Here is a 25,686-nt window from a genome sequence, read left to right as displayed (position 1 = left end):
TGGGAAAGGGGGGGGGGGAGGAGATTTTACCTATCCGCTACTGGTTCACGAAAGAATCAATGATGGCGGATAGACATCTCGTGTTTTATTTCGATACATTCGCTTGTCTGCCTCTTTCACCTTACACGCTTTTATTCGTCTTTTATTTACTCTTGCATCATTGATGATCGATGTACCGTAAAGATTTTATTATTTGTCTAATCGCGCTTTCACTTCGGATGATGAGAAACTGGTTGATAAAAGCCAGTGCGATTTTATTAACAGTGCGTGAAGCATTGGAAGTGTAAAGAATTAATTAACTAATGGCTAAAAGATCACCTTTATAATCTTTTCTTGTGCTATATATATATATATATATATATATGTATATACGTGTAGTGGCTCTGCTGTTTTCTTCTCCAAACGTGTATTATACACCCGTATTTTCGATGATTTTCCGACAGGATAAACTATAATATTCGACAAATATGCCAGGTTTTATGAATTTATTCGTAATTTCGAATGTACAACGATGGCTGTAAGCTATAGAAATACTTATTGTTCATGGAGATTCTCATTGATTTGATGCCAAGAGATATACAAAATACTTTCAACGTAAAAGTACTTTAATAGACTTGTTTAATAGACAGTGGCAGGAAAATTCTGCTAACCTCTACGCATTCGCAAATGTACCTATATGTTTCAAATATTATTTAATTGCTTGAAAAAATGCGTTTTAAGCGAGCCACGTAAGGTCAATCTAATTTATCAATTAAAGTGTTTAAGCAGCACTATTTTTAATGGTACGCTTTATCATGTATTTATGATGCATGTATTTATTAAATAAAAAATTAAGTGTATTAACACCGCTTGGAATATTCTCTGCCCATAAAAACTACTTCTTTTATTTATAATTTTTACAAAGTATTATATTTTCAAAGTAAATCGCAATTTACTTTATTTATGGCGCACGCTTGAGAATTAACGGCTAGATCAAAATCACGAGATCCACGCACTATTTGATTAATCATAATTAATAAATAATAAGAGAAATTAATGATGTGGATAATAAAAAAGTTTCTTTCGCATTATCGTATAAAGTGCAAAAATTTATACTAACCAATTCGCAATAATATGTTTTTAATGTTATTATTGCCTATCTAAGCAATTTCACGTCAGTACAATTACTTTCATTACCGAGTTCGACATAATTATGATCACGCGCACGCGCAAAGCTCTACATATATGCCTTAATTTTTTTACTGTAAAATCTCACAAACGAAAACATATAGTAAAAGACTCTTTATAGTATTGGCAATAATTCTATATGCCGTACTATAACTAATAAAACCTTGCTGAAATTACTGATACTGCTGATGTAGCTGATAAACATGTGTAAATATTAATACTCTACTAATATTACTAATTTTTATAAAATTGATTTTTAATGGTACAATTTACAATCAGATTATCGAAATTTATTTGTATGAAAATCTCTATTAAATACCAATGAAGCACCGATATAACATAGAACATAAAATCAGTTTTTGACAATCGACATTAACTAAATTTCATAAATTAATGTGATGTGAGTAGTGGATATTAGATTTTTCTTTTACATTCGAAATAATAATTTTATCTTAAACAAAGTACAGTAATCGCATATGAAATAATGTCTTAAGCTGTTAATTGAAAATTTACAAATCACTATGACGAGCGGTTTCGTTTTTCAATCATACCGAATGACACGATCATTAATTTGAAGGAACGAGTGAATGCGGGAGAGAGAGAGAGAGAGAGAGAGAGAGAGAGAGAGAGAGAGAGAGAGTGTGTGAAGTGTGAGAGAGAAAAAGGTAAAAAGAGAAAATTTGTACAATTGAGCAACACCGGCGCAGAAGGTAGCTTGTTTTATATTATAGCACAGTGTAATAGAAGAGCGAGAGAGAGCCAACATGATAGAGAAAAATCTCCAACTCCGCCGACAATTTTGAATGGAATGAAGATTGTAGGGACGCGAGCACTCGACAGCCGAGACCCAACGATCAATACAACAGAAAGATCCTCTCTTTTCAATTACACCGTTCAATTACTCGCACTGCCTGTATAACGGTCCTCCCTCCCATCCACCCACTCTCTCTCTCTCTCTCTCTCTCTCTCTCTCTCTTTCTCTCTCTTTCTCTCCCCGTCGCACGCGATAAGCCACAAACTCCATCAAAGTGTCTTTCTTTTTTGTGAGGCGAATTACGAACATCCTTATCAACATTATCGAAAACATTGCTCCACAACAATTTCTCCCATACAAGCTGGGAGCCTTCCAATCTTGTAAAATTGTTGGTCTTGGCGTTAATTATGCCGAAGCTCTTACCTAACAGAGCAAAGAGCATTGAGCTTACGTTGTTCGTCATTGCCAGTTAAGCGCCTACTAACGCTAGACAATTAATTATCGGCGCTCTAATAGCCATTGGCAAGGGAAGCTCCATTTCCAACGTCACGTACAAAACTCCTCTACTACTCCCTTTGATCATTGCTTTATTAATCGTATTGTTGTTACACTATTGGCCAGTTCTTTCGTCGATGACTAATACTACCACTGTTACTACTCCCTTGTATACAAGCTGTGCCAAAAAAAAAAAAAAACGTACAAAAGTTTGGTACTTGCTTGCTATGTTCGTTAAGCTCTAAGCAAGTGAGTAAAAGCAAACACCGGCGAGCTCGTGGCTCGCGTATCATCCCCTTACGATCCATTATCGCGAATAGCAGTTCGGGACTCCAGTGACACTGTCGCTGCCGAGCTCTTAATCGTCCCTCCCAACTGCGGGGAAAGTGCATAATCGCCGAGGATGTGAACGAGCGAGAACTCGAATGACGTTGCCACATGGCAACGGTAATGGCGGCGGTTCACGGCAGGTGGTGAGGTGAGGCGCGGGTGGGACTCGAGAGACGAGCAGTGGGGGGGCGGGGGGGCGCTTTGGGATTATTTTGGCATGTGCGACGATGTGCGGAAAAGGGAAGAGACTGAGGGAACGAACGACCCCAAGCTATATGCAGCCCGCCATCGTATTGTCCTCAAGTGCCACTGCAGCTAACGGATTGTCCGCGCGCTACAGGAAAATGGACACGAATGTAGAGTTGGAGGCGACTCGACATGGGCAATGGCGTGCGATATTGAAATGGCGTGGGCGGCTAGGCGATGTTAATGCAACGTGTCGAAGAAGTTGCATTAGAGGCACTTTGAGGGAAAAGGATTTTTCGATAGGTGCGAGTGGCTGTGCTTGGCGTGAAAAGCGTTTAAATCGCAGGATGAAAATTACGAAATACGAGTCGTACCGATCAAGGAGAATATCGAATGTTGGAAAAGCGAGCGGCGCTTTGGGCGACATTGGCCGGAGGTTTTGCATCAGCTGACAAGAGACGGGGGGAAAAATATGGGTACAAGGTAGGGAAGAGGATAAGGCGAAGCTGTGAAAGGCAACGTGTAAAAGCAAATACGAGTACGGGATAAAGAAACGCGAGTAAGAGTGAGAGGGGGTAGAGGGAAAGGAAGATAGATAGATAGAGATAGATAGATAGATAGATAGATAGATAGAGAGAGAGAGAGAGAGAGAGAGAGAGAGAGAGAGAGAGAGATTAAGTAAGAGAGAGTGAGTGAGAGTAGTGTGTGAGAAGAGCGAGATGGATTGTGAGTGACAAGATAGAGCATACATGTTCGGGACCACATAGAAATTTATAGTGAGAATAAGAGATATACCGAATCGACCAGGAAGAAAGGCAAAAAGAGGGAAAGGTCGAGATGTGTAATAGCATTGAAGGGAGCGAGAGGGAGAGATGGTAGACGAGACTGTGCGGCCCCTCCAGGTAATAACAGTAAATCCTGAGCAATAAATCCCTCTTCTCTCTGTCCGTTCGTCGCTCTCACTCACTCTCTCTCTCTCTCTCTCTCTCTCTCTCTCTCTCTCTCTCTTTCCTCTGCCCTTCATCGGAATCGCGCGCGCGCGCGCGCGCAATCCTGGCGAAGCCAGGCGCCCTTTTATCTGGATACGCGTATAGCTTCCACTCTCGCCTCCTCCCCTACCCTCCCTAACGCCCTCACTCCTCCGCCCCGTTGGCCGCCGACGCCGCATGCAGCTACTCGCTCGACGCGTGTACGTACGCATTGGCTTGCATTGTAAATTGTTCCCATGCCCCCTTTGCACCCTCTCCCTCCCGCCACACAGCCGTTGCATGCACCCTACATGCAGTGGATTAACGACGCAAACGGCAATGGTTGGGCGGGTTGGGGAGGATCGGTGTTGGTAGGTGGGGCTTGGTGAGGGGGAATGGCGGAGGGGAAGGCGATAAACGACAAATAGTAAAACAGTCGCTGATGACGCGACGGCCACGAGAGGATCGGGGGAATTTCGGAATAACAAAAGAGCGTGACCCTGAATCCAAGAGAACTTCCGAATTGTTAGAATTTATCGTATAACCTTTTTATTTACGATGCCTGGACACTGACGTTGGACCTCGGCTGGATTATACATTTGAATACACTTGGCAGGATGTTATTTATGTTAGAGTGCCGAACGCTTTTCTAACGAAGGAGTAATAATGCGGGCGTCGATTTTCATTTAATGCCTGAAATTGAGAACAATTAGGTCTAATTCTCGTAACGGCCAGTTTGGCCATCCAACGCTAATGGCAATCTAATAATTATAATAATTCGCCTGAATGTGTCGCCTAGGCATTGTACGCAAGGCCTCGGTATGTGGTTGGTGCTGTTATTATTTTTATGCTGCAATTGCAATGAAAGAGTCGAGGCTACTTTTCTTAAATGATTTATTGGTCCCTTCTCTTATTACTAAAAGCCACGTTGTTTAATAAGCAAAATTTTCCTTTAGTTGTTCATCTTCTTTCGTTGAGATGAAAATAGTATTAAATATCTCGTCGTGGTTGTATTGTGTCACGGACTCTCCCGTTCGCTCTCTGCCTTAACGCACTTACTCCGTAAATTTTTTTTTCTCTCCGATTATAATATCCATCCGTAGCTCGTACCACGTGAATCACGTAGGAGTTATCCATATTAAATCTGTGGTGAAGTTTGTTTACTTCGTCTTACACTCTGGAGGCGATTGAACGGAAGAATAGCGTAAACAGTACCGGTTATTAGACGTTGAGATCTCAAGCATTAAAGTGCCGATGTTACCGATCATGACCCACCGATAACAAAAAAAAAATTTACCATGGGAAAATTGCGTTCGAGGTATCCCTTTCGGAATTACGCTAGCTTAACTCAATGGCTATTTATTTAGCAAATGATTACACGAGTATAATTTTAATAGGATATTTAGGATAGGGTTTAATGTCAATTTTAATAGGAACTTAATGCACGACCAATGTGAATGTGTATAGGTAATGTGAAAGGCTCGCGTGGATGAAATTTAACCTGACGTGCAATCGATAAGACAGCTGGTAAAAATTAGGTACAATTAACACGACACTTTCCAGCGCCAAATCATTTTAATTTAACCATTTGCCAATTAATTAATGATCGAAGAGCAAAGTAACCTTTCGGCCTACGCTTGAAAAAAGACAAAAAAATCTTTCGTACCAAAGGAACGATCTTATAAGAGTTACGTTTATTAGTTGGTTTGTTTTTGTTTGTTTTTTTTTTGTTTTTTGTTATTTGTTATTTGTTTTTTTTTTGTTTTTTTTGTTTTGTTTTGCTTACCGGGATACCCATTAACCTCGATTCGACTAATACAGTTTAGACTTGGAAATAAATTCATCCAATTGCCGTGCAATTTCTGTCTGTACCACGGCATCTTGGATTGCGAGATGGTCCGGTACAAATTGATCGTATTTACTTAACGACGGCTGAGCGGAATATTGCGCCAATTTGATATTCGTTCCCTGCCAATTCTCGTACAAACTATCCGTCAACAATGAAAATTCCACTCACAAGCGATTACCCAAAGTCAGGTATGCGCCTGGCATTTTTGACTCTATTTCGAGTAGTGACGTCGTATTGCATGAAAGCCGATGGCCGATCGCCCAGACACGATTTGGCATTTCCCCTATCTCTCCTCCGCCCCACCCACTCGCTCTCAAACACGCGCATTCACTCAAATACAAACACGCGCGCGCTCTCTCTCTCTCTCTCTCTCTCTTTCTCTCTCTCTGTCTCTCTGTCTCTCTCTCTCTCTCTCTCTCTCTCTCTCTTCGTTTTATACAGGAGCGAGGCGCGCCTCGCTCTCGGCACACAGTGCACGACCAGGAACAGACGGACGGGCACTTAGGCGAGGGTCGGGAATTTGTAAGCACGCGAGCTTCCGTGTACGAAATACAAGCTGAGGCGAAAGATACATTGGTGGAATAATGGCCGACTTGGTTAGAATCAAGTGGAGCGGCCTATGTCTTTTTCATGACAGATACGACCAGCCGGTGAATGGCTCGGCTTTTCAAGGACTTTTTTTTCATCTTCCTTTTGTTTTCTTTTTATTTAACCGCGATTAGTTCATAATATTTCGCGATTTCTCTCCCCCATTGCGATCCCCCGTCATGCAAGAGCTCGCCTTGATTCGCTTTATTATAAAAATTTGAGATTAAAGGTGGGCAAGTGGAGCGTATCGATAGCCAAAGCGCTTTCATAAATTGCTGATTCTCCATTTCGGTGGGCTCAAAGGCCACGATAGACCGAGGGTCCTTCTTCATAATATTGAAAACGTAAGAGGACGAAGGAAGGCCGTAGAACGTCGGCACAAGCGCTGAAAAGCCACTACTCGCCTTATTAATTAATCACGCTCCTCCCGTCGGCCCTGTAACTATTGCCGTTTAAAAATCGCACGTTCATTATTGCTTATCTTGCTGGACGCACTCCCATCTCATAATGGAGTGAAAAACGTAAAAGAGCCGGGGATCGCATCGATTCAAAGCGCGGCTTTTATTCAAAATGCGCGTTTAAAGGACGAGCGACGAATCCCCCGGCGATAGACGAAGCACGTAAAAGGGCGGTTGGAGGCACCGGTCGCGTGATCCGGGAGACCGAGGGCATCATCAAAAGGATTAACCCTCGTAAAGTAGACGGGTAATCCGGAGCGCGTTCGTTCGCTGTCTGTGTGTGAGGTGCGTGCGTGCGTGCGTGCGTGCGTGCGTGCGTGTGTGCGAATTATCCGGGAGGTCGGACAACAAGGACGATAGCGCTTATCGGCGAGCTCGCCGCCGAAATTTATCGATAGACACGCTCGTACGGCAATGGATCGCGGGCGATGGAGTCATGGCGGCTTTATTGGGAGACGACGAGGCACTTGCAATTTTATCTCGCTTTATCGTAAGCTCGAGTCGAGATGAGAATACTCGATCGTTTATGTTGAGATATGAAATAGAGAATTGCGTGATTGATAAGCTTCGTAAACCATTGGGTTGACGTTCGGCCGAAATTTCGGCAGACTTTTGCATTCTCCGTCAAATACAGCGTCTAAAGACAATTGTTGTCGTGATTATTGTCAATTATACCAGAAGTGATTGGCCATGTTACGCAAAATTGTTGCACTGCAGTATCGTTCGTCATGACGTGCGTAACGGCCATAGAAAACAATCCCGTAACTTTAATAAAGCCCTATTAGATATAATATTGTTAGATATTTACATTGTTTCTAACCAATTATTATATAAATTTTGTTATTATAATTAATTAGGGCACAAGGGACTCCTATAGAGATTTTGCAATGCTAACGCAATCGTATAAAAGCCAATGTACGAATCGTTATATTTCGTCCTTTCGCCACATGACGAAGACGAGAGAAAAAAAGCAGAAACTAATTAATATGAACGAACAAAACTAAAGCAATAAAGTACTTACGGATTGACGAATCTGACATTCGATTGTTTCTCGTTTCAGAAAAGAGCAGTGTGCGCAACAACCGGAAGCGACGCATAAGCGAGGGCTCGACACGGGAAAAGAGCGAGCCATCGGAGTCGGTGCTACAGGCTCGACAAGAGGACCGCGAGAACAAAGGCCCGCTCTCGGGGAAGCCGGGCAACCGAACGCCCCGCACCGCCGTTCTCGAGGAGACGAACGTATCGCCGGCGGTAGCCAAGCTCCGCCAGCGCCGCGTACCCGGAGTCAAGGCGAGCAGCCCCGTGGTCGTCGAGAGCGGTCTACCACAGCGTCCGGTGCGCCGGAAGACTCGCCTCGAGGCGAAGCTCGCCGACGAGGACTCGGAGAGTAACGAGGAGCACCAGGCCCATCAAGCCCAACAGACCCACCAGCACCACCTGCGTATACACAGGAAGGAGCGACTCCCGGCCAAGGCCGCCCCCAAGGAAGGGGAGCAGCCCGATAGGGAGGAGAAGCCACGGGAGGATCCACTTATAAAGAGGCTGCGCTCGAGTCTCCTTGTGGACAAGGCGAAGAAGGAGGCGAGGGAAGAGTCGCGCAAGTCCAAGCCCGAGGAGCCGAAGCCCGAGACGAAGCAGTCCTCGAAGAAGTGCCCCGTCGTAAAGTCCGAGGAGGAGGAGAGTAGCGAGTCGAGAGAACGGGACCGCGAGCCCGAGCCGCCGCCCGACGTGGCCAGGGTCGCGGCCCAGGTCAAGTGCGAGCCGAAACTAAAGCCGAAAAAGGAGCAAGAGAAGGAACAGGTGCTGAAACAGGAGCGGGATCAGGGGCAGGAGCGAGAACAGGGCCGGGAGCAGGAGCAAAAGCGGGAGCAAGAGCAGAAGCAGAAGCAGAAGCAGGAGCAGAAGCAGGAGCAGGAGCAAGAGCAGGGGCAAGTGAAGGAGAAGGAGAAGGAGCAGGAGCAAGAGCAGGAGCAAGTGAAGGAGAAGGAGAAGGAGCAGGAGCAGGAGCAGGAGCAGGAGCAGGAGCAGGATAGAAAGCAGGAGCGTGAGGAGGTGTCGCAGGACAAGGAGGACGGGATTGGGAAGGGTGAAGACGAGGGGCGCGAGAAGGAGCGAAAGTGGAGCGAGTCCGAGGAGAGCAGCGAGCATGCTAAGGAGGAGGAAGAGGAGCAACAGGAGCAGCAGCAGCAGCAGCAGCAGCAACCGCTCGGTAATGGGGAGCTCCGCCGACTCGAGACTCCAGACTCCAAACCGCCGATCAAGCTCGAGCCCGAGAATACAACGGACCGGGCCCCAGAGCTAAGCCTGAAGAAGGACCTCGCCGCGGAAGAGCCGAGGGAGGAGTCCAGGGCCAACGACTCGAAGCCCAAGGAGCTGCTGGTGGGGTCCAGCAGTCGCGATACAACCACCGTGCTGGAGAGACTGAGTCCGCTGAGCGCCGGCGGCCGCAGCCTGCTCCTGCAACACCAGCAGGAGGAGCAGGAGCGAAGTCGGCACAACGAGAGTCCAGTTATTCTCGTCGAACGCCTGAATAAACCGCCGCCGGCCCAGCAGCAACCGCACCTTCACCAGCAGCAGCAGCAGCAGCAGCAGCAGCAGCAACAACAACCACAACAACAACAACAACAACAACAACCACAACCACAACCACAACCACAACAGCAGCATCACCAGCAGTCGACATTTCACCACCACCAGCAGCAGCAGCAGCAGCAGCAACAACAACAACAACAACAACAACAACAACAGCAGCAGCAGCAGCAACAACAACAACAGCAGCAGCAGCAGCAGCAGCTGCTGCAACAGCAACAGCAACCGACTCAGCACCACCATCATCAAGCTTATCAGCAACAACAGCAACAGCAGCAGCCTCAGCCACATCCTTTGCATCACAGAACCTATCAGGTGGAGCCGGTGCATCACCACCATCACCACCTTCACCACCCACACCATAATACTCACTTACTAAGCCAGACGAGCCTCCTAGAGGTGCATCAACAACAACAACAGCAGCAACAGCAGCAACAGCAACAGCAGCAGCAGCAGCAGCAGCAACAGCACCATCATCATCATCATCATCATCAGGTTCGAGGCGATGACGGGAGTGGACTCATGGAAGTCGAGGCTGGGCCCATTGGTATGGGTAGCGTACCGGGTATTCTGCCGATTGGCGCCGGTAATAATGTCCGGGCCGGTGCCGCGGCTGCCTATGGTGACAGCGGCAGCGATAGCGGGGTAAGCTCTTTGAGGAGCACCGGTTCCGGGGACGAACGCAGCGGAAGCCGCAGCTCGGCCTTGAGTGCCGAGGAGACAACGAGCGTCTCGTCCTCGACGCCAAATTCGGTGAGTGGCCAGGCTTCGGCGACGCCCGCCAGGATCTGGCACGTGCAAAGCGTCCAGCACACTTCCCTGCTGATGGCCCATCCTCATGGTCCCGGTTCAGCGCCACCGGGAGCCGGTCCCCCACCGGGCTTGCAAGCACCGCCCGTCGGCTACCCGAGCAGCGCAGCAGGGCCCGGACCAGCTACCGGACATCATCATCCCGGTCTCGCTCAGGAGCTCATATGGAGGCCGTCGGCGAGATTCTTGCCCCTGCCGCCGAGTTTGCCGCAGCAGCCGAGCCTCGGTGAGGTCCTCGAGAGGGACAGGCACGAAAGGATATTGAGGTGAGCTTTACCCACATTCCTTCTTGCTCGTCTCTTGCTCCTCCTTTAGTCAATACTGCGCAGCCTTGGCATTCCAACGAATACCCAGCAGAAGGCGATATTAGCAATTAAATAAGCTTACCACCTCTCAAGGTCGTGTAATCCTCCTCCGCCTCCTCCACGCCAAACTCTCACCCATTCCCCAATCCCCAATCCCCATCCGCCGCCCCTTTATCATCCTATTCCATCCCGAGCCCACCAACCTGCCACTCTCGTATTAAAATTTAACGAGCACGGGAAAACGTAACGAGAGCCACCGACCACTGACCGAGCCTCGTTAAAACAGTACTTTGACGAAAGCGGAACGCGGAACGGGCTCCCACGGCATTCCCTTTGTTAGCCAAATAACATTTCAAGTTCACGTAAATTTGCCTAGAACGAACTTTGTAGTAGAAACTTGAGGATAACCAGCACCACGAGCAGCTTGCCACGATAATTCAGGAGTGTCCGCAGCCGCGTTTTGCGACATTTTCATCGTTTAAGCCAAGTCCTACACTCATACATAATTGCACAGTCCTCGGTACCCTAATTAAAGCAATTTTTTTAGGGCAGCCCACCTTTTTGCAGGATGCACCTGTCAGTCTCGGTCGCGCGCGCATCTCGCGACGTCTCCTCGGCGACATCTTGTCTCCACTTTTTTTATCTCCCGCTCGCTCGCTCGCTCGCTCGCTCTGTCGTGCGCGTGCGCTCGCACTCCCGGCTAAATGACCGTTGGTAGGAAAAAAAAAGCGCCGGCAGCTGCGGCTTTTGTATTTCTTGCCGTTCGCCTTCTGTCGACCTTCGCTCTTTACGCGCCTTCTCTCTGGCCCTTTTTCGTCGCGCGCCTCATCATCATCGCTTCTGGTCTCGCGTCACTCCTCCCCCCCCCTCCTCCCCCCCACCCCTCATCCCCGAACCCGCGCAATTTTCTCTCCTTCATTTGTGCGTTACGAATAAGACTCGAAACTGCTTGCGTAAGCGCATCTAGGACTTTCATACTCGACGACGGCCGCGTCGCGTTTCTTGCTTTTTACAACGGCGTGCGTAGATTATAGCCTTACCAAGGCGCCCTTACACGCGTCCTCGGGAATCTCGGATAAATTCTCACATGAAGAATTAGAAAATCCCCGTATACGACGACATTAGTCGATCGTTGCTTCAGTCTTGTTGGCTAAAATTTTCAACAAACAATGTATTTGTTAAACTCCATAGCCTGCATTTGACTTGGATTTAGGTTTGGTTAGTTGGTTTGATGGTTTCGCGGTGGAGGGCGGTGGGGTGGGGGGTCGGAGGGGGGTCGGAGGGGAAGTCGCGTACACATAAGGAAGTTAAATGCTAACCTTGGTTGTCACTACACTTTGGTCGTATAAATAGGTTTCGGGATTAAAGGTGATATTTACACGTTTCTCGGGCTTTATAAGACTCGTTCGCTGCCCCGAATACTTTATTTACAACCAAATATTGACTCGGCTTAGTGCAGAGACGACTTTTCAACTTTACGAAGTTAGAATAAAGAAAAATAGATAATTTATAATATAAGCCGAATATTTTGATCGCCATTAGTATGAAATGAAATGTTTTCGCTAATGGATTCGACTCACCACCCCGCCACCCCACCCCACCCCGCCCTCGATCCAGGGAATAGACTGACTAGCGATCAACCGCTCTATCGTTTTCCCAGAAACAATTAACTTATGAAACGCAGGTATCATTCATCACCTAAGCTCTCCTCTGTTTATAATCCCGTACAAAAGCGGCAACGACGCAAGGAAAAAAAAGAAGGAAGAAGGCATTCTTCCGTTGCCTCGGTTCTCGATTCCCCCCTTTTACCACTCTCACTTCTGCCGCTCCTCTCGCTCCCTCGCCGTTTCGCTTTGTCCTGCTCTTGCGTGACCGTCTTGACGACCGTCTCTCGGCTCGCCTTGCATTATTACATTTTGCACATGTGTACACACTGCGGCCGACACGCCGAAGGAAGGGGAACTGTGAATGGCACGTTTCCGGACAGCAGCTGCGGGACAGAGAGAGAGAGAGAGAGAGAGAGAGAGACGCGAGGAACGACTCACCGTCCACTTCCGTCTGATTATGGCGGGCCGATTGCGCACCAAAGAATCTCGCGGCCTCTGCTGCGCCAATGATTAATCGCGCTCTGTTGATTTTGTTTATTTATACTTCATTAGACGCAGCAAAACTAATCATTACCCCCGATCATTGCCCAGCGGCTATTAGGTTATTTAAATGTCCGCTACTGCGGGCCGATCGTATACTAGTCACATGCGCGCCCAGTAAAGCAACAACCGCTAATAGTGAAAAACAAAAAAAAAAATCATCTTTCTACGTTACACACGCGATAAGCGACTCCTTACACTTCGGTTACTTAGAGATATTAAGAGTATCGACCGTGTCACCAAATGGCTCAATATAATCAGATATTCGCTCGGCAAATATATATATATATATATATATATGTGTGTGTGTGTTGGTTATTCCTTGACGGGCAGCCGAGTTAATTTCATGTAATCGTTCGTCCAAACCTATCAATCGGATAACCAGATATCTTATGTTTAAATAAAGTAATTAATCATGAATAATACAAAGTAACGTTGCATCTAAGCGACGATGATTTTGTAATAATAGATAGATTAGATTAGATGAGAATATATATATTTTTTTTAAATTGTCCATTGGATTACAACAATATCGACTTTGCCATCCTCTCCCATGGGGCCTATAATTCTCATTATTGCCGTTTCCCTTTATCCGTGTTGTTGTTGTTGTTGTTGTTGTTGTTGTCGTCGTTGTCGTTGTCGTTGTCGTTGACGTTGTCGTCATTGTCGTCATTGTCGTCGTTGTCGTCGTTGTCGTTGTCGTTGTCGTCATTGTCGTCATTGTCGTCGTTGTCGTCGTTGTCGTCGTTGTCGTTGTCGTTGACGTTGTCGTTGTCGTTGACGTTGACGTTAAAAGTTTATTAAATTCATATCAATTATTCGTTAAATTGATCAAACTCGTCCGAGCGAACTTGCGACTTCGCACTCCCTGCTACCGATACTATAAAATTTATTAACACTACAAAAAATCACAGAGCAACTGATCATTTTCTCGTTTAGTTTTTTACCAATGACGTGGCAATTATTATTAGATTTTTGCAAAATTATCGTCTCTCATAGGATTGAAGTGTACGATGCCCTTGAAGAGTTTTTTTTTTTTTTTTTTTTTTTTTTTTTGTTATTTACACGTGCGAGTTATCTTTGGCGATTATTTTCCATTTTCATTGTTTAGATTTTAATAATGACAGTAATATTTAATTATAAGATCGAATGATATTAGTCGACAAGCTCACTTATTAAACGTTATTCCGCCTTCAATGGCGTAATGTAATTGCAACTCCACAATCTATCGGACACAATTAATTAAGCAAATTTATTATAAATTAAGTATATAATATTACGTAGACGATAAAAAGTGGAGCAGACTTAGAGATACTGAGAAATGAGTTTTTAAAATGTCATTCTCTATTTTCATATGACTGGCAAGTTTATAAAGCTAAAATTCGAAATTACAAAAATACGTTGGCAGTTGTCGTGTTACTCTTATCGATTAGGCTCGTTCTATACTCGTTACAATGCGACGCGCTCCTCGACGCGAATAATTACGCACACGAAAGCCAGCAACGCCGAAATCGTAGCAGCACTTAAATCCACCTACAAACCATGTAGGCCATAATTCCAGATTATCATCGAAAGGACGAACGCGTGATTCATGCTTAGCATTGGCACGACGAAGGGGGAAGGACATATTACACTACTTGACCGTGCGCAAGAACAAAGGACTTTTCGATAATTAAAAGTGATTACATAAGCCCCTCGGGCAATTCTAATCTGCCAACAATCGAGCCCAGGTTTCTATATCTCAAGGTCACTCCCAGGAATTCTCATTCTTCCTCCGGCTGGCTCCTCTCTCAAAATTGCCTTAATGACTCGTGATGGAAGAGGTGGTTTGGATGTCGGCTGCGAGCGGGAGACGGAAGAAGTGGGGCGGCAACCGACGAGGTGAAGGAGCAGGGGGCAGAAGTAGCGGTGCGAGGGATTGCGAGGGATTGCGAGGGGGGTAGGAGGGGAGCGTGTAGGAGGGAGAATGGAAGGAGTGAGTTGGCGGTAGGAGAAAGACCGGAGCCATAAATTCGTAATCCCACGAAACAATGGCGTGACGAATATAAGGCCGCAAAACAGCCGGCAGGTCCCGAGTAAGAGAGAGATGCCCTTTTTAGTCTGCCCGCCTTTTTTTATCTCCGAATGTTTTTTTTGCATTTTGTTTTCTTATTTATTTATTTATTTTTTTTTTCTCAACGCCGGCCGCGCGTTTTGAAATGGGAGTGGACGCATATTGCGATTTCTTAGGACCCCTCCGACGTTTCTGAGTGTCATTGACAGTGATTGAAAAGTTTATGCGTCAAGAGAATATTCATATGCTTCCTTTTCCTTATTCCTCTCGCTTTTTGTCTTTGGATTTTCTAGTCTCGCTAGCCTCCAAAATATAACGTAAACCGAGCCGATCGATATAACTTGTCTCCTTGTAGCCAAACCTCTTTACTTGCATTTCACTGAAATTTTCAACCAATCGAGGAAAGCTCGATCGCGTAATGATAATTGGCCCCGGTACCCCCTCGCCCTGAAAATCCAACATCGTCCAATTTCAATCTTAAAATTGCTATTATTATTGTACATAGATTATACTATATGTCGAGTCCTCTTTTCCTTGTACTGTGAAATATCCACTGGAATTGGGGCTCCGAGCTTTATAGAATTTTATAGAACAATGATAGGAGAGCAAATTGGATAATGAGAAATATTTTTCCCAACCGATTACCAATATGCAAATCTTGGAAGGACAGACAGTATTCCAGGTTATGCGCCTCTTCCTTCTTCTTCATTCCTTCGAGCTCCCCCTCCTACGGCACCCTTTGTCTTTATACCAGCATACCGCGTAATGGTGGACACGAAGAACTGCGAGAATGAAAGGAGGAGCGGGGAGGGGCAGCTGCGGTGATTGTTCGTTCGTGCCTTCGCCGTCGGGTGCCACTTTTCGAGAGGAGGGCACTTAAGCCGAGTTAAAGTTCCCCAGACGAGACCTAATGACAGGTCAACACGTGTTCTGTCTCTCTCTCTCTCTCTCTCTCTCTCTCTCTCTCTGTGTCCCGTGCACGCGCGCGTATGCACATACATACATACACTGATGCTTCCCCCTTCTATCCATCGCTACTACCTTTTTCCCTCATGGGGGCTATAAGCATTTTTCAAGGTCACATATCCGAAATCACGATAAAAGGTGTATCGGTCTATTTATCTTTCAATTTGCATGGAATTCATCTGGGATATTGAAGATCGCGTTCAATTTTATTAATCATTGAGTTTCGCTTGTTTCAAGTTGATTAAAATAACCGCCGTGTCGAAATATCTCATTTGAGGAATTTGAATGCCAATATATGTGCTTTCATTGCACTATTTATAATGACTTATAAGCAAGATTACTAGAAACTTTTATAATAATAGAGCAATAAGTTTATGAAGCGAAACAAAGTGACAGAAGTGATAAGGAACGTAATATAATTGAATATGATGAGAGCGTGGAAGATTGGAGAAAGAGGCTTAAGAAATGGATGTATATTTAACTTGTCAATTTAGTTTACATGGATGCGTCACTGTTGCGAGTGAATTCATCCTCCGAGTTTTTGCTGATTGTTAATTTCTAATGTAACGTTCGTAAAACTCAGCAAATGTAGAAAAACGTAATGTAAAGTTTGTTAGATTCCCTTATTTGTACATCAATGTAACGTATTGATTCGTTTACGCGGTAAATATTCGCGTGCACGCCCGTGTGTGTATTGTGTGTGCGTGCGCGCGCGCGTTTATAAAACTTAAATAAACAAAAAAACTCGTAATACTCTATTTAAACACGTATACTTCAAAATCAAAGTAATTCACACATATATATATATATATATATATATATATATATATATTAAAAATGCAATTTTCACTATAGAATATGTGGTAACGATTAATTGTAACAAAGTGACACCACTTTCACTCTTGCGAATTAATAAAAGGCAATTTCAGTGACCTTCAAAAACTCACGCGCCTAGTGTAATCGAGTTCCCGGGCATTGAGATCGTTAAGGCCTTAATTAACTTTCAAGACAGTAAAGTACTTCTCCACCTCACCACATAACAATATATTTTATCGGAATGGGCACAAGTTGTAACATAGAATATAGAACAATTGCACATATGTGCCGAATGTATAAAGATGAATGAACGTGTTTGTAAAGAACTAATAGATAAAATGTTGTGGCTTTCATTTGCTAGAGAAGAAAATTAGTAGCCAACCAGTCGTTACTGCACTAAATTTATTTCATCTCTAATTACATTGTTTTTGCGGCTGATAAATAACAGTTTTTACGAACGTGTATTATTAATTATTATTGCTTCTTTGCGTGGACAGTTATAATAACATAATTTTATTGCGATACAATTTATTTATAGGCTTTTATATTTTAACGTTAATATTTAATAATAACTGGCTGATGGATGATAATACAAATCGATGTAATGAGCATTTTAAAATTATTCAACAACTTAAACTCCATTAAACGAAAAGTAATTTTGCATTTCGTTTCTTTTTATATTTATCGTAGGCCATCTATATTTATCGGCGAATTTCATAATTAATTTATTGCAATAAAAAGCAAAATATATGATCATTATGATATAATTATCGTTACGGGAATATATTTACACAAAATCATTTCGTTGCGTCAAAATTAACGAAGAAGAATTCTCACGATTCTATCGATTTTATCAACTTCGCTTCAACATACAGAGACAACAATAGAGACTTATAAATAATAGCATATTATAATCCAACTCTGATATTCTATTAATATTGCATTAATAAGTTTAATACGTTCTCAAACTCAAACTTGTCGACTTCGCCTTAAACGCGTTAAATTGGTAAAGAGGCACCAGCTGCGACAGCACCTACCTACCTACCTACCTACCTACCTACCTACCTACCTACCTACCTACCTACCTACCTACCTACCTACCTACCTACCTACCTACCTACCTACCTACCTACCTACCTACCTACCTACCTACCTACCTACCTACCTACCTACCTACCTACCTACCTACCTACCTACCTACCTACCTACCTACCTACCTACCTACCTACCTACCTACCTACCTACCTACCTACCTACCTACCTACCTACCTACCTACCTACCTACCTACCTACCTACCTACCTACCTACCTACCTACCTACCTACCTACCTACCTACCTACCTACCTACCTACCTACCTACCTACCTACCTACCTACCTACCTACCTACCTACCTACCTACCTACCTACCTACCTACCTACCTACCTACCTACCTACCTACCTACCTACCTACCTACCTACCTACCTACCTACCTACCTACCTACCTACCTACCTACCTACCTACCTACCTACCTACCTACCTACCTACCTACCTACCTACCTACCTACCTACCTACCTACCTACCTACCTACCTACCTACCTACCTACCTATCTACCTACACCGACAACTTTCACCTGGAAATGAATAAATCTTATCATTATATTTTGCTCACTATCATCCCTAACTTCCACTTGTCGATATTCATATCAATACTCATCATTGATTCGAATAAATTAATTCGTAATGTAACATGCAGGTAGTTTGATGGAAATGCTCGGCAGTATGACTCGAGACGCGCGTTTGAATATTTCAATTTTTCAAACGGATAATAAAGTATATCATACGTCATGATCCATCAGACAAATGATACAGTCGCAGAGTTTTTATTACACACTCTCGAGGACGTGAAATAGAACCGCGGATTCATTCGCGTCGACAAAAAGTGTAGTCTCCTCCGTATAATTTGCTCCGCTGATTAGGGATTGGACCGCGATTGAGATAATGATCGAGCTAGCGACACATTGATGAAATCCTAGTTTCGCTCGTGCTGTTAAGCTAATCCGAACACGTCACCGGTCCACCATTTCCTCTCGCTTTTAACAGTCGCATAACAACGCGACGAGTACATCTGTGCCTCTCTCTTCTTGCCTCTAGCTGGTGTCTATCTCATACCGCCCTGGACGGCGCTTAAATCGAGCCGCGCTCGAATAACCATTTGGCTGGCGATTTTTTCTTCTCTCCTTATTCTTTTTATTTTGTTTTGTTTTGTTTTGTTTTGTTTTGTTTTTTTCCCCCCTGGAAATTCGACCTCTTGAAAATGACGGCTTTCGTTTTCGTGGAACGACCGCAGTAGGTAGGCAGCGCCAGCCTCGAGAATAATGACACGGTAAAAGAAGTAACGGGTTCGACGTCGTGCTGAGGAAAAGAGTCGGGAATATCGAGGAATTTATTTCAATTTAGCTTTTTAAGAGCGCATACCCGCGCGGAATTGAAGCGCACCGCGCAAAGGATTTATTCATTGTCGGGGTTATGACCTCGGATAGAATGCAGATGCGATAATGATCGATAAATCTGACGTTAAAGTGTATTATGATGCGGCCTGACTGTCACGATGGCGACGGATTCCGAACATAAGGCCGTTATATATGCGGTTTGCCATTATTTATATGTTTATTAACGATAATGAAAAATCAATGCTCATCGTAGAGAGAGAGAGAGAGAGAGAGAGAGAGAGAGAGAGAGAGAGACAGATGCAGACTTTTTGCAGGAGATAGCCAAATTGATAGGAAGGAGATAAAACGAAATGTGAAAAGCCGGTAAGGGCCTCTTACGTTAACTATCCGCCAATCAACATTTATCCCGTTAAAAAAGCAGGACGATGAAGCTTTATTTACGATGGCATTGCTGTATATTTCGCGTGTATTACAAATGTTAATTTGTCCGCGTATTTTTTATTTGTTCCTTTTTTTCTTCTTTTTTTTTTTTTTCTTTTTTCTTTTTTTACCTTCAATACATTTTGGCCTATTTGTATTTCCAAGTACAATCGGTAATTTCTGCTCAAGCTCTTTCAATCTCCGCTGCTAATCGTTGAAATTGCGCTGCTCTTACTTTCAGAAAAATCGTAGCAAGAAAACACGATGTTTGGAGGAGAGACAAGCGCGCCTCGTAGCCAATCGCAATAGCAACTCCCAATTGCAATGAATAATTCATGGTTCGTACGAGGAAAAACGATATGCATTCCCGAGCTCACCGTTAATTAACAATGCATTTTGCCATCGAAAAGTTTTTGTCCACTCGCGCGCGCCAATTCCGAGTGAATGAAATGCATCCATAGCCATGTCGAGAATCCACTTAGTCTGGGCCAAAATCACGGTGCGATCAAAAATAGTCGACGACGCGTCCGCTAGAAAGTTCAATAGCCAAAATTTCATGAATACCACCGCCTCTTCCTTCCTTCTTGGCTCGTTTCGCTCCGTCTACCAAGCTCCAGCCATTGAAATACTTCCTTTCGCTTGTTCTTTTTCTTTGCTGTTGCGGCGACCGGTCGTACCGGTCCGCATCGAGGAAAAGAGGTACGAACGGAGAGACAGATAGATAGCTAGAGAGAGAGAGAGAGAGAGAGAGAGAGAGAGAGAGAGAGAGAGGATCGAAAATACACGTACGATTTCTTTCTCCTTTACGTCGACCTTGTACCCGAATGCCAGTTTCGCCCTGGCGTCGTGGCGTCGAGCCTTATCCTATTTATGCAGTTCCTTTATTATTATTATACCCGTAATTTAAGCGAGCGTGATAATGCGCACATTGGTAATGGGAAAATTTGATTAAACTATCTAGTGTATTAACGGCTATGAAAATGAGATGGAGAACCAGTTTGCAACTACTCTCGTTTATGCGAAACAGGCTTTGAAATAATCAAAAGTTATGTTAAATCGTATGTGACAATGTCTCGGGGCTTTATGAACTGTAAATTCTTATTAAAGTTTATGAAGTTGCGAGAAGTACTTGTTGAAAGAAAATAATACTTGGCCCGGGGGGGGGGGAGAGGCGATAATGTAAAATATGATAGAGAGCTAATGACTGAGCGACATCCAAGCCATAAAAATTTACTCGGTAGTGCTTCCCGATCTCCAGGCGGTGCTTAAGAAAATACGAGCACGCGAAATACTAATTAAGAGATAAATTAACGAGAAATTGTCGAGCGAAACGCACGAGATCGCGAGGAGAGATCTAATCGGGTCGATCGTCTCTAAATTGAAAGAGCCAACGATGCCACCCAATCGCGATGACACATTACCTCTCACGTTTCCCATGTGAATGAAGATATTAAACGTGGATGGTCAGAGTAGCGCCGCGACTTACCGTCGCTCCTCTCACCTCCGAGGATGACGATCCTCGTCCATGCACCAAATCCTTGACTTAATAACGAACGATGACTCATCACCACGCCGAATTCGGCTACAATTCCACAGCCCTGCTAGTCCAGCGCTCCTCTACACTTAGCTTCTCTCCGACCTTCCTGACTTTCTCGGAAAAAATATGGGCTTTTTGGCGAGGCAGGGGGGGGGGGGGCCCAACTCGAGCGGAATTTGTAACGTAAGTATGCGTAATGCCAAGCGCGGCGTCTCACTCGATCGAAATAAAAGCTTACGTGCCGTATAATTATTGCTTCGATGGTTAACGTAATTTTCGGCCGCGAGAGAGTGAGTGAGTGGGGGGGGGGTATAATAATAAATGATGATATCGAAGAGTCGATAGGAATTATAGCCGTATATTATTAAAATTTTTTTTCCACACCGCGATTCGATTTAAAAGACATTACGCGTAATGCGAGATATGCTTGTATTCCTTGCTCATCACCAGCATACCGCAAACGCACAAATTTCCACAAAACTTTCCATTTATTAATAAGAAGACTGGTGGAAGTCGTAAGATCGTGCTTGGTTTCTCGTTCGCTTTTATAAATTTAAATTGTTTACAATTGTGGGAGGGACAGGCACTGACGCTATGAGCTTAGACCGGCAATAATGAATTTACGACGTCGAGTCGTATTTGCATATAGAGTGGAGAAAATACAATTGACGCGACATTCCACGAGAGCCGGGAATATTAAATGTATAACAACAGCCAGGGTGGGTTAATAAATATCCATATCCAACGAAATTTTCGTGCGAATGACCTGGGACGAGGCGGAATGCGACTCTCACTGTCGGCCCATCGCTATGTAAATGCCTATGTAATCCCCAAAAGTACACTCTTTGACACATGCATTTCACTTTTCGTGCCATCTGTTGAAACAGTTACCCGCTTCTACACTCGCGCGCAAACTTCTCCGGTCGTTGGTATTTACGGAAAATCGATGGATAAGTCCAACGTCGAAATAGACTTTTGACCGCATTTCCTTCTGACACAGTTTTTTTCTATGCCCCCGAAAGTAAATAGTTTTTTTTTTTTTACGCGATTCTCAAGTGTTTCGCGGCGTTTGGCATTGGACCGATACACGCGCCATCAACAACCGATATCCCGTAATTAATGTAAGAAAGAAATTGTAATTTTCAGCGAGTTGTCGTCGTCGTCGTCGTCGTCGTCGTCGTCGTCGTCGTCGTTGTTGTTGTTACTGCTATCGTTGCTGTTACTGCTGGTATTATTAAGCAAATGGAAGTAATAAATTGGATATTACTGTAAAAGAGGGTTCGCAGATGATACTAAAAATACAGTGAGAGTGTAAGAAATACCCTATTATCCCATAAAAAGGTTTTTTTTTTTGGTTTTTTTTTTTTGTATTTTTTGTTTTGTTTTGTTAAAATAATAATAACGCTTTCTAAAAGCTCCGCAAAGTCTGCAATTACCGGAATGTTGTGCACTCTTTGCTCGTATACGGCACTTTGAGAAGTCATTTCAACCACTTAGTTATCTCGATTCTGCCTTTTTATTTCGCGAAAGGAAAGGGCGTTTTGGGATATTCGAAGATCGATGCCCCTGCTCAATAAATTTTCAAGCATAATTTCGCTATTTAGATCCTGACACGTTTCACATCCACCCCTCATCCTAGCGAATTTAAACATTTTAATTCAAGTAGGGGCGAGTTCGCACGTAATTATCGTCACTGAGCAATTCCGCGATATCGGGAGGAGAGGGAAAAGTCGCGGCAACGGGCAAAATTAAAGGTACTTTAAAATGAAGAAAAAAGAAAGGGAAAAAGAAATGGAAAAATAAACGAGCGGCAAGAAGAGAAAAGGAAAGGCAAGTAGATGCGCAGATGTCAGGGCGTGCGGAGGAATTTAAGAATGAAGCTCGTTGTTCGCCAGGTGCGCGAGTCGACAAAAATCCTCACGCACACGCGGCCCGCTTCATTATATTTATAACCGGCCGAGCGGCTCGTGAATTATCGTTAAAAATAGCAGTAGCCACCAGTCTCGCTTGCGCACGCGCCGAGGCTTCTGTTTACGAACGCTTCCGCTGGGAGTGAAAACGACGTCGCCAATTTCCTCGATAATCACCGATATTTCATCGCTGTTTCTTAGCCTTTGAAATCTCCCTTTCAATTCTCCTAAGAAAATCAATAAATAAATAAATAAACAACATAATTCTATTATTAATAATAATAATGATAATAATAATAATAATAATAATAATAATAATAATAATAATAATAATAATGATAATAATAATAATAACAACAACAACAACAACAACAACAACAACAACAACAACAACAACAACAACAACAACAACAACAACAACAACAACAACAATAATGACAACAACAACAACAACAACAACAACAACAACAACAATGTAAAAAACAAAAACTATAATGGAATGAATATATTTACGATTTTTTTTCTTTTCTTTTACTTTTTTTATTTGTTTTTTTTTTCTTTATTCAGCGATACATAAATCACATTTATAGGAAGAGTGACTTTACATGATAGTATATTTAAGATACTAAATGGCATTAGATAGATTTCTGCCACTGCCAAACATTAATTCTACATTTTTTAAGTATTTTCAATACACGCGCATGCACAACCTATATATATATATATATCAATTAATTAATAGATTCGGTAATAAATATTATTTTAAGACTCTTTAAATAGTAGCCGCGAATGAAATATTAACTAGTCAAATCATTCATCTACGCCTTTACATTTATAAGAAGCATTTAAACTTAATTAATATTATCACAAAAGCTTTTCTTAACTAGACTTTTCACGTTTAGCTACTTAAAGTTCCGATCGGTTGATCAATATGATCTATACTAAATATCGCAGTTTATTGTTATTTAACTGAAGTAGCGGTAAAACTATTATCCCTCCTAAGAATAACAAATTAATATATTTTCGAATATTATTTCCTTATGAAATTTAAAAAGGTATCGGGCACAAGACGTGCAATCACTATAGCTTTTTAAAATTTGAATAGCCTGAGAGTGAAAGTTATATTTTATAATAAATGTACGTGGATTAGACCAAGAAGATCCATTAAATTAGCCTTCCTTCTTCTTTCTCCCTTTTTCTTTCTTTTGTCAATAACAAATTACAATTATTGACGATTGTAAATCGAGTTGTGTAAACAAAAACACACACAAAAAAATTAAAAAAAAAAAATTAAAAAAAAATCAATTTCACAATTTCATCTTATCTATCTAAATATTAAAATCATGTAAAATAATGCTCAATGCCAAACATTACAGACGTTATAATGAAATTTGCTCTCTGCAAAAGCAAAACATTCGACAACTCGTGTAAAACTTGGTGGTTATTAATACAACTATGGATGGTCGGCGTTTTTCGACTTTTGACCTCATTCGAGAAAATTGTTTACGTCCTATATCGTGTGTTTTGTATTCTGCAACCGCGATGATGATAAATTTTGCGTGTCGCTCGGCACTCGTTGCAAAAACTCAATTTTTCATTCAAAGTAAAATTAGTTTTGGCAAGGCTCGATGATTCTGTTTAACAAATACTTTACGAATGTCGCATTTAATTTCTTTGCTATTAATAGATAGAATACTTTGAATGTTTTGTTTTGTATTTTTCATTGGATGCCACCGTCGTTTACCGACTTTATAAATTAGCTAAATGTATTATTTAACCACGCGCTTCGTGCCTTAACAGAGAGAAGAAGGAAAGAAAAAAGGAAGAAAAAAATCTTCGCAGCATGATTATACAATAAAATTCTATAAGATGCAGCATTAATGTAAAATCTTCGATATGATAAAATTATCGAGCAACGAGGCACTCGTAGTCAAAATACACCAATACACAAATGCCTTTTACACATTCTTTGAAAGAAATAAGGGTGGGACTTAACAGAAAAATTATACGATCGGAATTACATCGAGAAGTGTGAAATTCGTAAGAGGAGAAACACAAACCAAGTAGTAGCTAATTGGTAAAAAAAAAAAAAAAAAAAGTGTGCAATCGTATTTGCCCAGTTACAAAAGAGTCAGGCGGTAGTTTGATTGGGGTATTGGGGGTTGTCGGTAGGGGGTTAGGTGGGGAGTTGGAAGTGGGGCGGGCGGCGGTGAGGAGGAGGGGACTCATCACGTTCAAGGCGAAAAATCGTCTCGAAAAAGGGTTCGGCGGACTCGCATCTTCCAATTACTCATCCACCATTCATAGCCGCTCGCCAATTACTCAAATTGTTATGCCAGCGACCGTAACCTCCCCCTTTTTTTTTTTTTTTTTTTTTTTTTTTTTTTTTTGTTTCTCTTCATTTCTCTCGTACGCTCCTTTCGAACGTAGCGAAAACGCGAGTGATGTAACGTTCCCGGCAATTTTTTAAAACGCAGCTCAGTTTACGGAGCTTCGGGCTTGAACAAGGTCGCGACTCAAAGGAATTTGTCGTCCAATAGATCGTCGACCGGCTGATAATCGTTTCATTTTCATAAATAATCGTGGACCGCTTCTGTGGCTGGGCGAGATCTCCTTTTCGGTCTTTTAATCTTTCGATGAGAGTACAAATTATGTCATGCTACTTCAACTTCCTTAACTTCGAGGCAATTAAAACGTAGCCGCAAATCCAAGTTAGATTAGTCTGGCGCCGTTACGAAATAACAACACTTACAAACTAAATAACACATTCAATATTATTAGGATAATTACTTAAAGCTCTAATAATTAGTATTGCTATACATTGTTTTTCTTTCTCGCGCATATGCGTTTGCTTGAATCGTACTATTATCCGTGTACTCTAGGCAAATTGGACTAACAAGTCA

The 25,686-nt window shown here is 43.1% G+C and overlaps 1 protein-coding gene across 1 annotated transcript in view; it reads left to right on the top strand.

Annotated features, from left to right (window-relative positions):
* Window positions 1-10,464, top strand: part of LOC105368370 (putative mediator of RNA polymerase II transcription subunit 26) — a 182,743-nt gene extending 172,279 nt beyond the window's left edge. The window contains exons 7-9 of the mRNA XM_011507376.1: window positions 7,856-8,794; window positions 9,038-9,319; window positions 9,635-10,464. Coding sequence (XP_011505678.1) covers window positions 7,856-8,794; window positions 9,038-9,319; window positions 9,635-10,464 — 2,051 coding nt within the window. The remainder of the gene's footprint in view (window positions 1-7,855; window positions 8,795-9,037; window positions 9,320-9,634) is intronic.
* Window positions 10,465-25,686: the final 15,222 nt, after the last annotated feature.

Source organism: Ceratosolen solmsi, unplaced genomic scaffold, assembly GCF_000503995.2.
Source record: "Ceratosolen solmsi marchali unplaced genomic scaffold, CerSol_1.0 scaffold6, whole genome shotgun sequence".
Classification (NCBI taxonomy): domain Eukaryota; kingdom Metazoa; phylum Arthropoda; class Insecta; order Hymenoptera; family Agaonidae; genus Ceratosolen; species Ceratosolen solmsi.
Note: the sequence above shows the minus strand (reverse complement) of the source record. Positions and strands in the feature narration are given on the sequence as shown.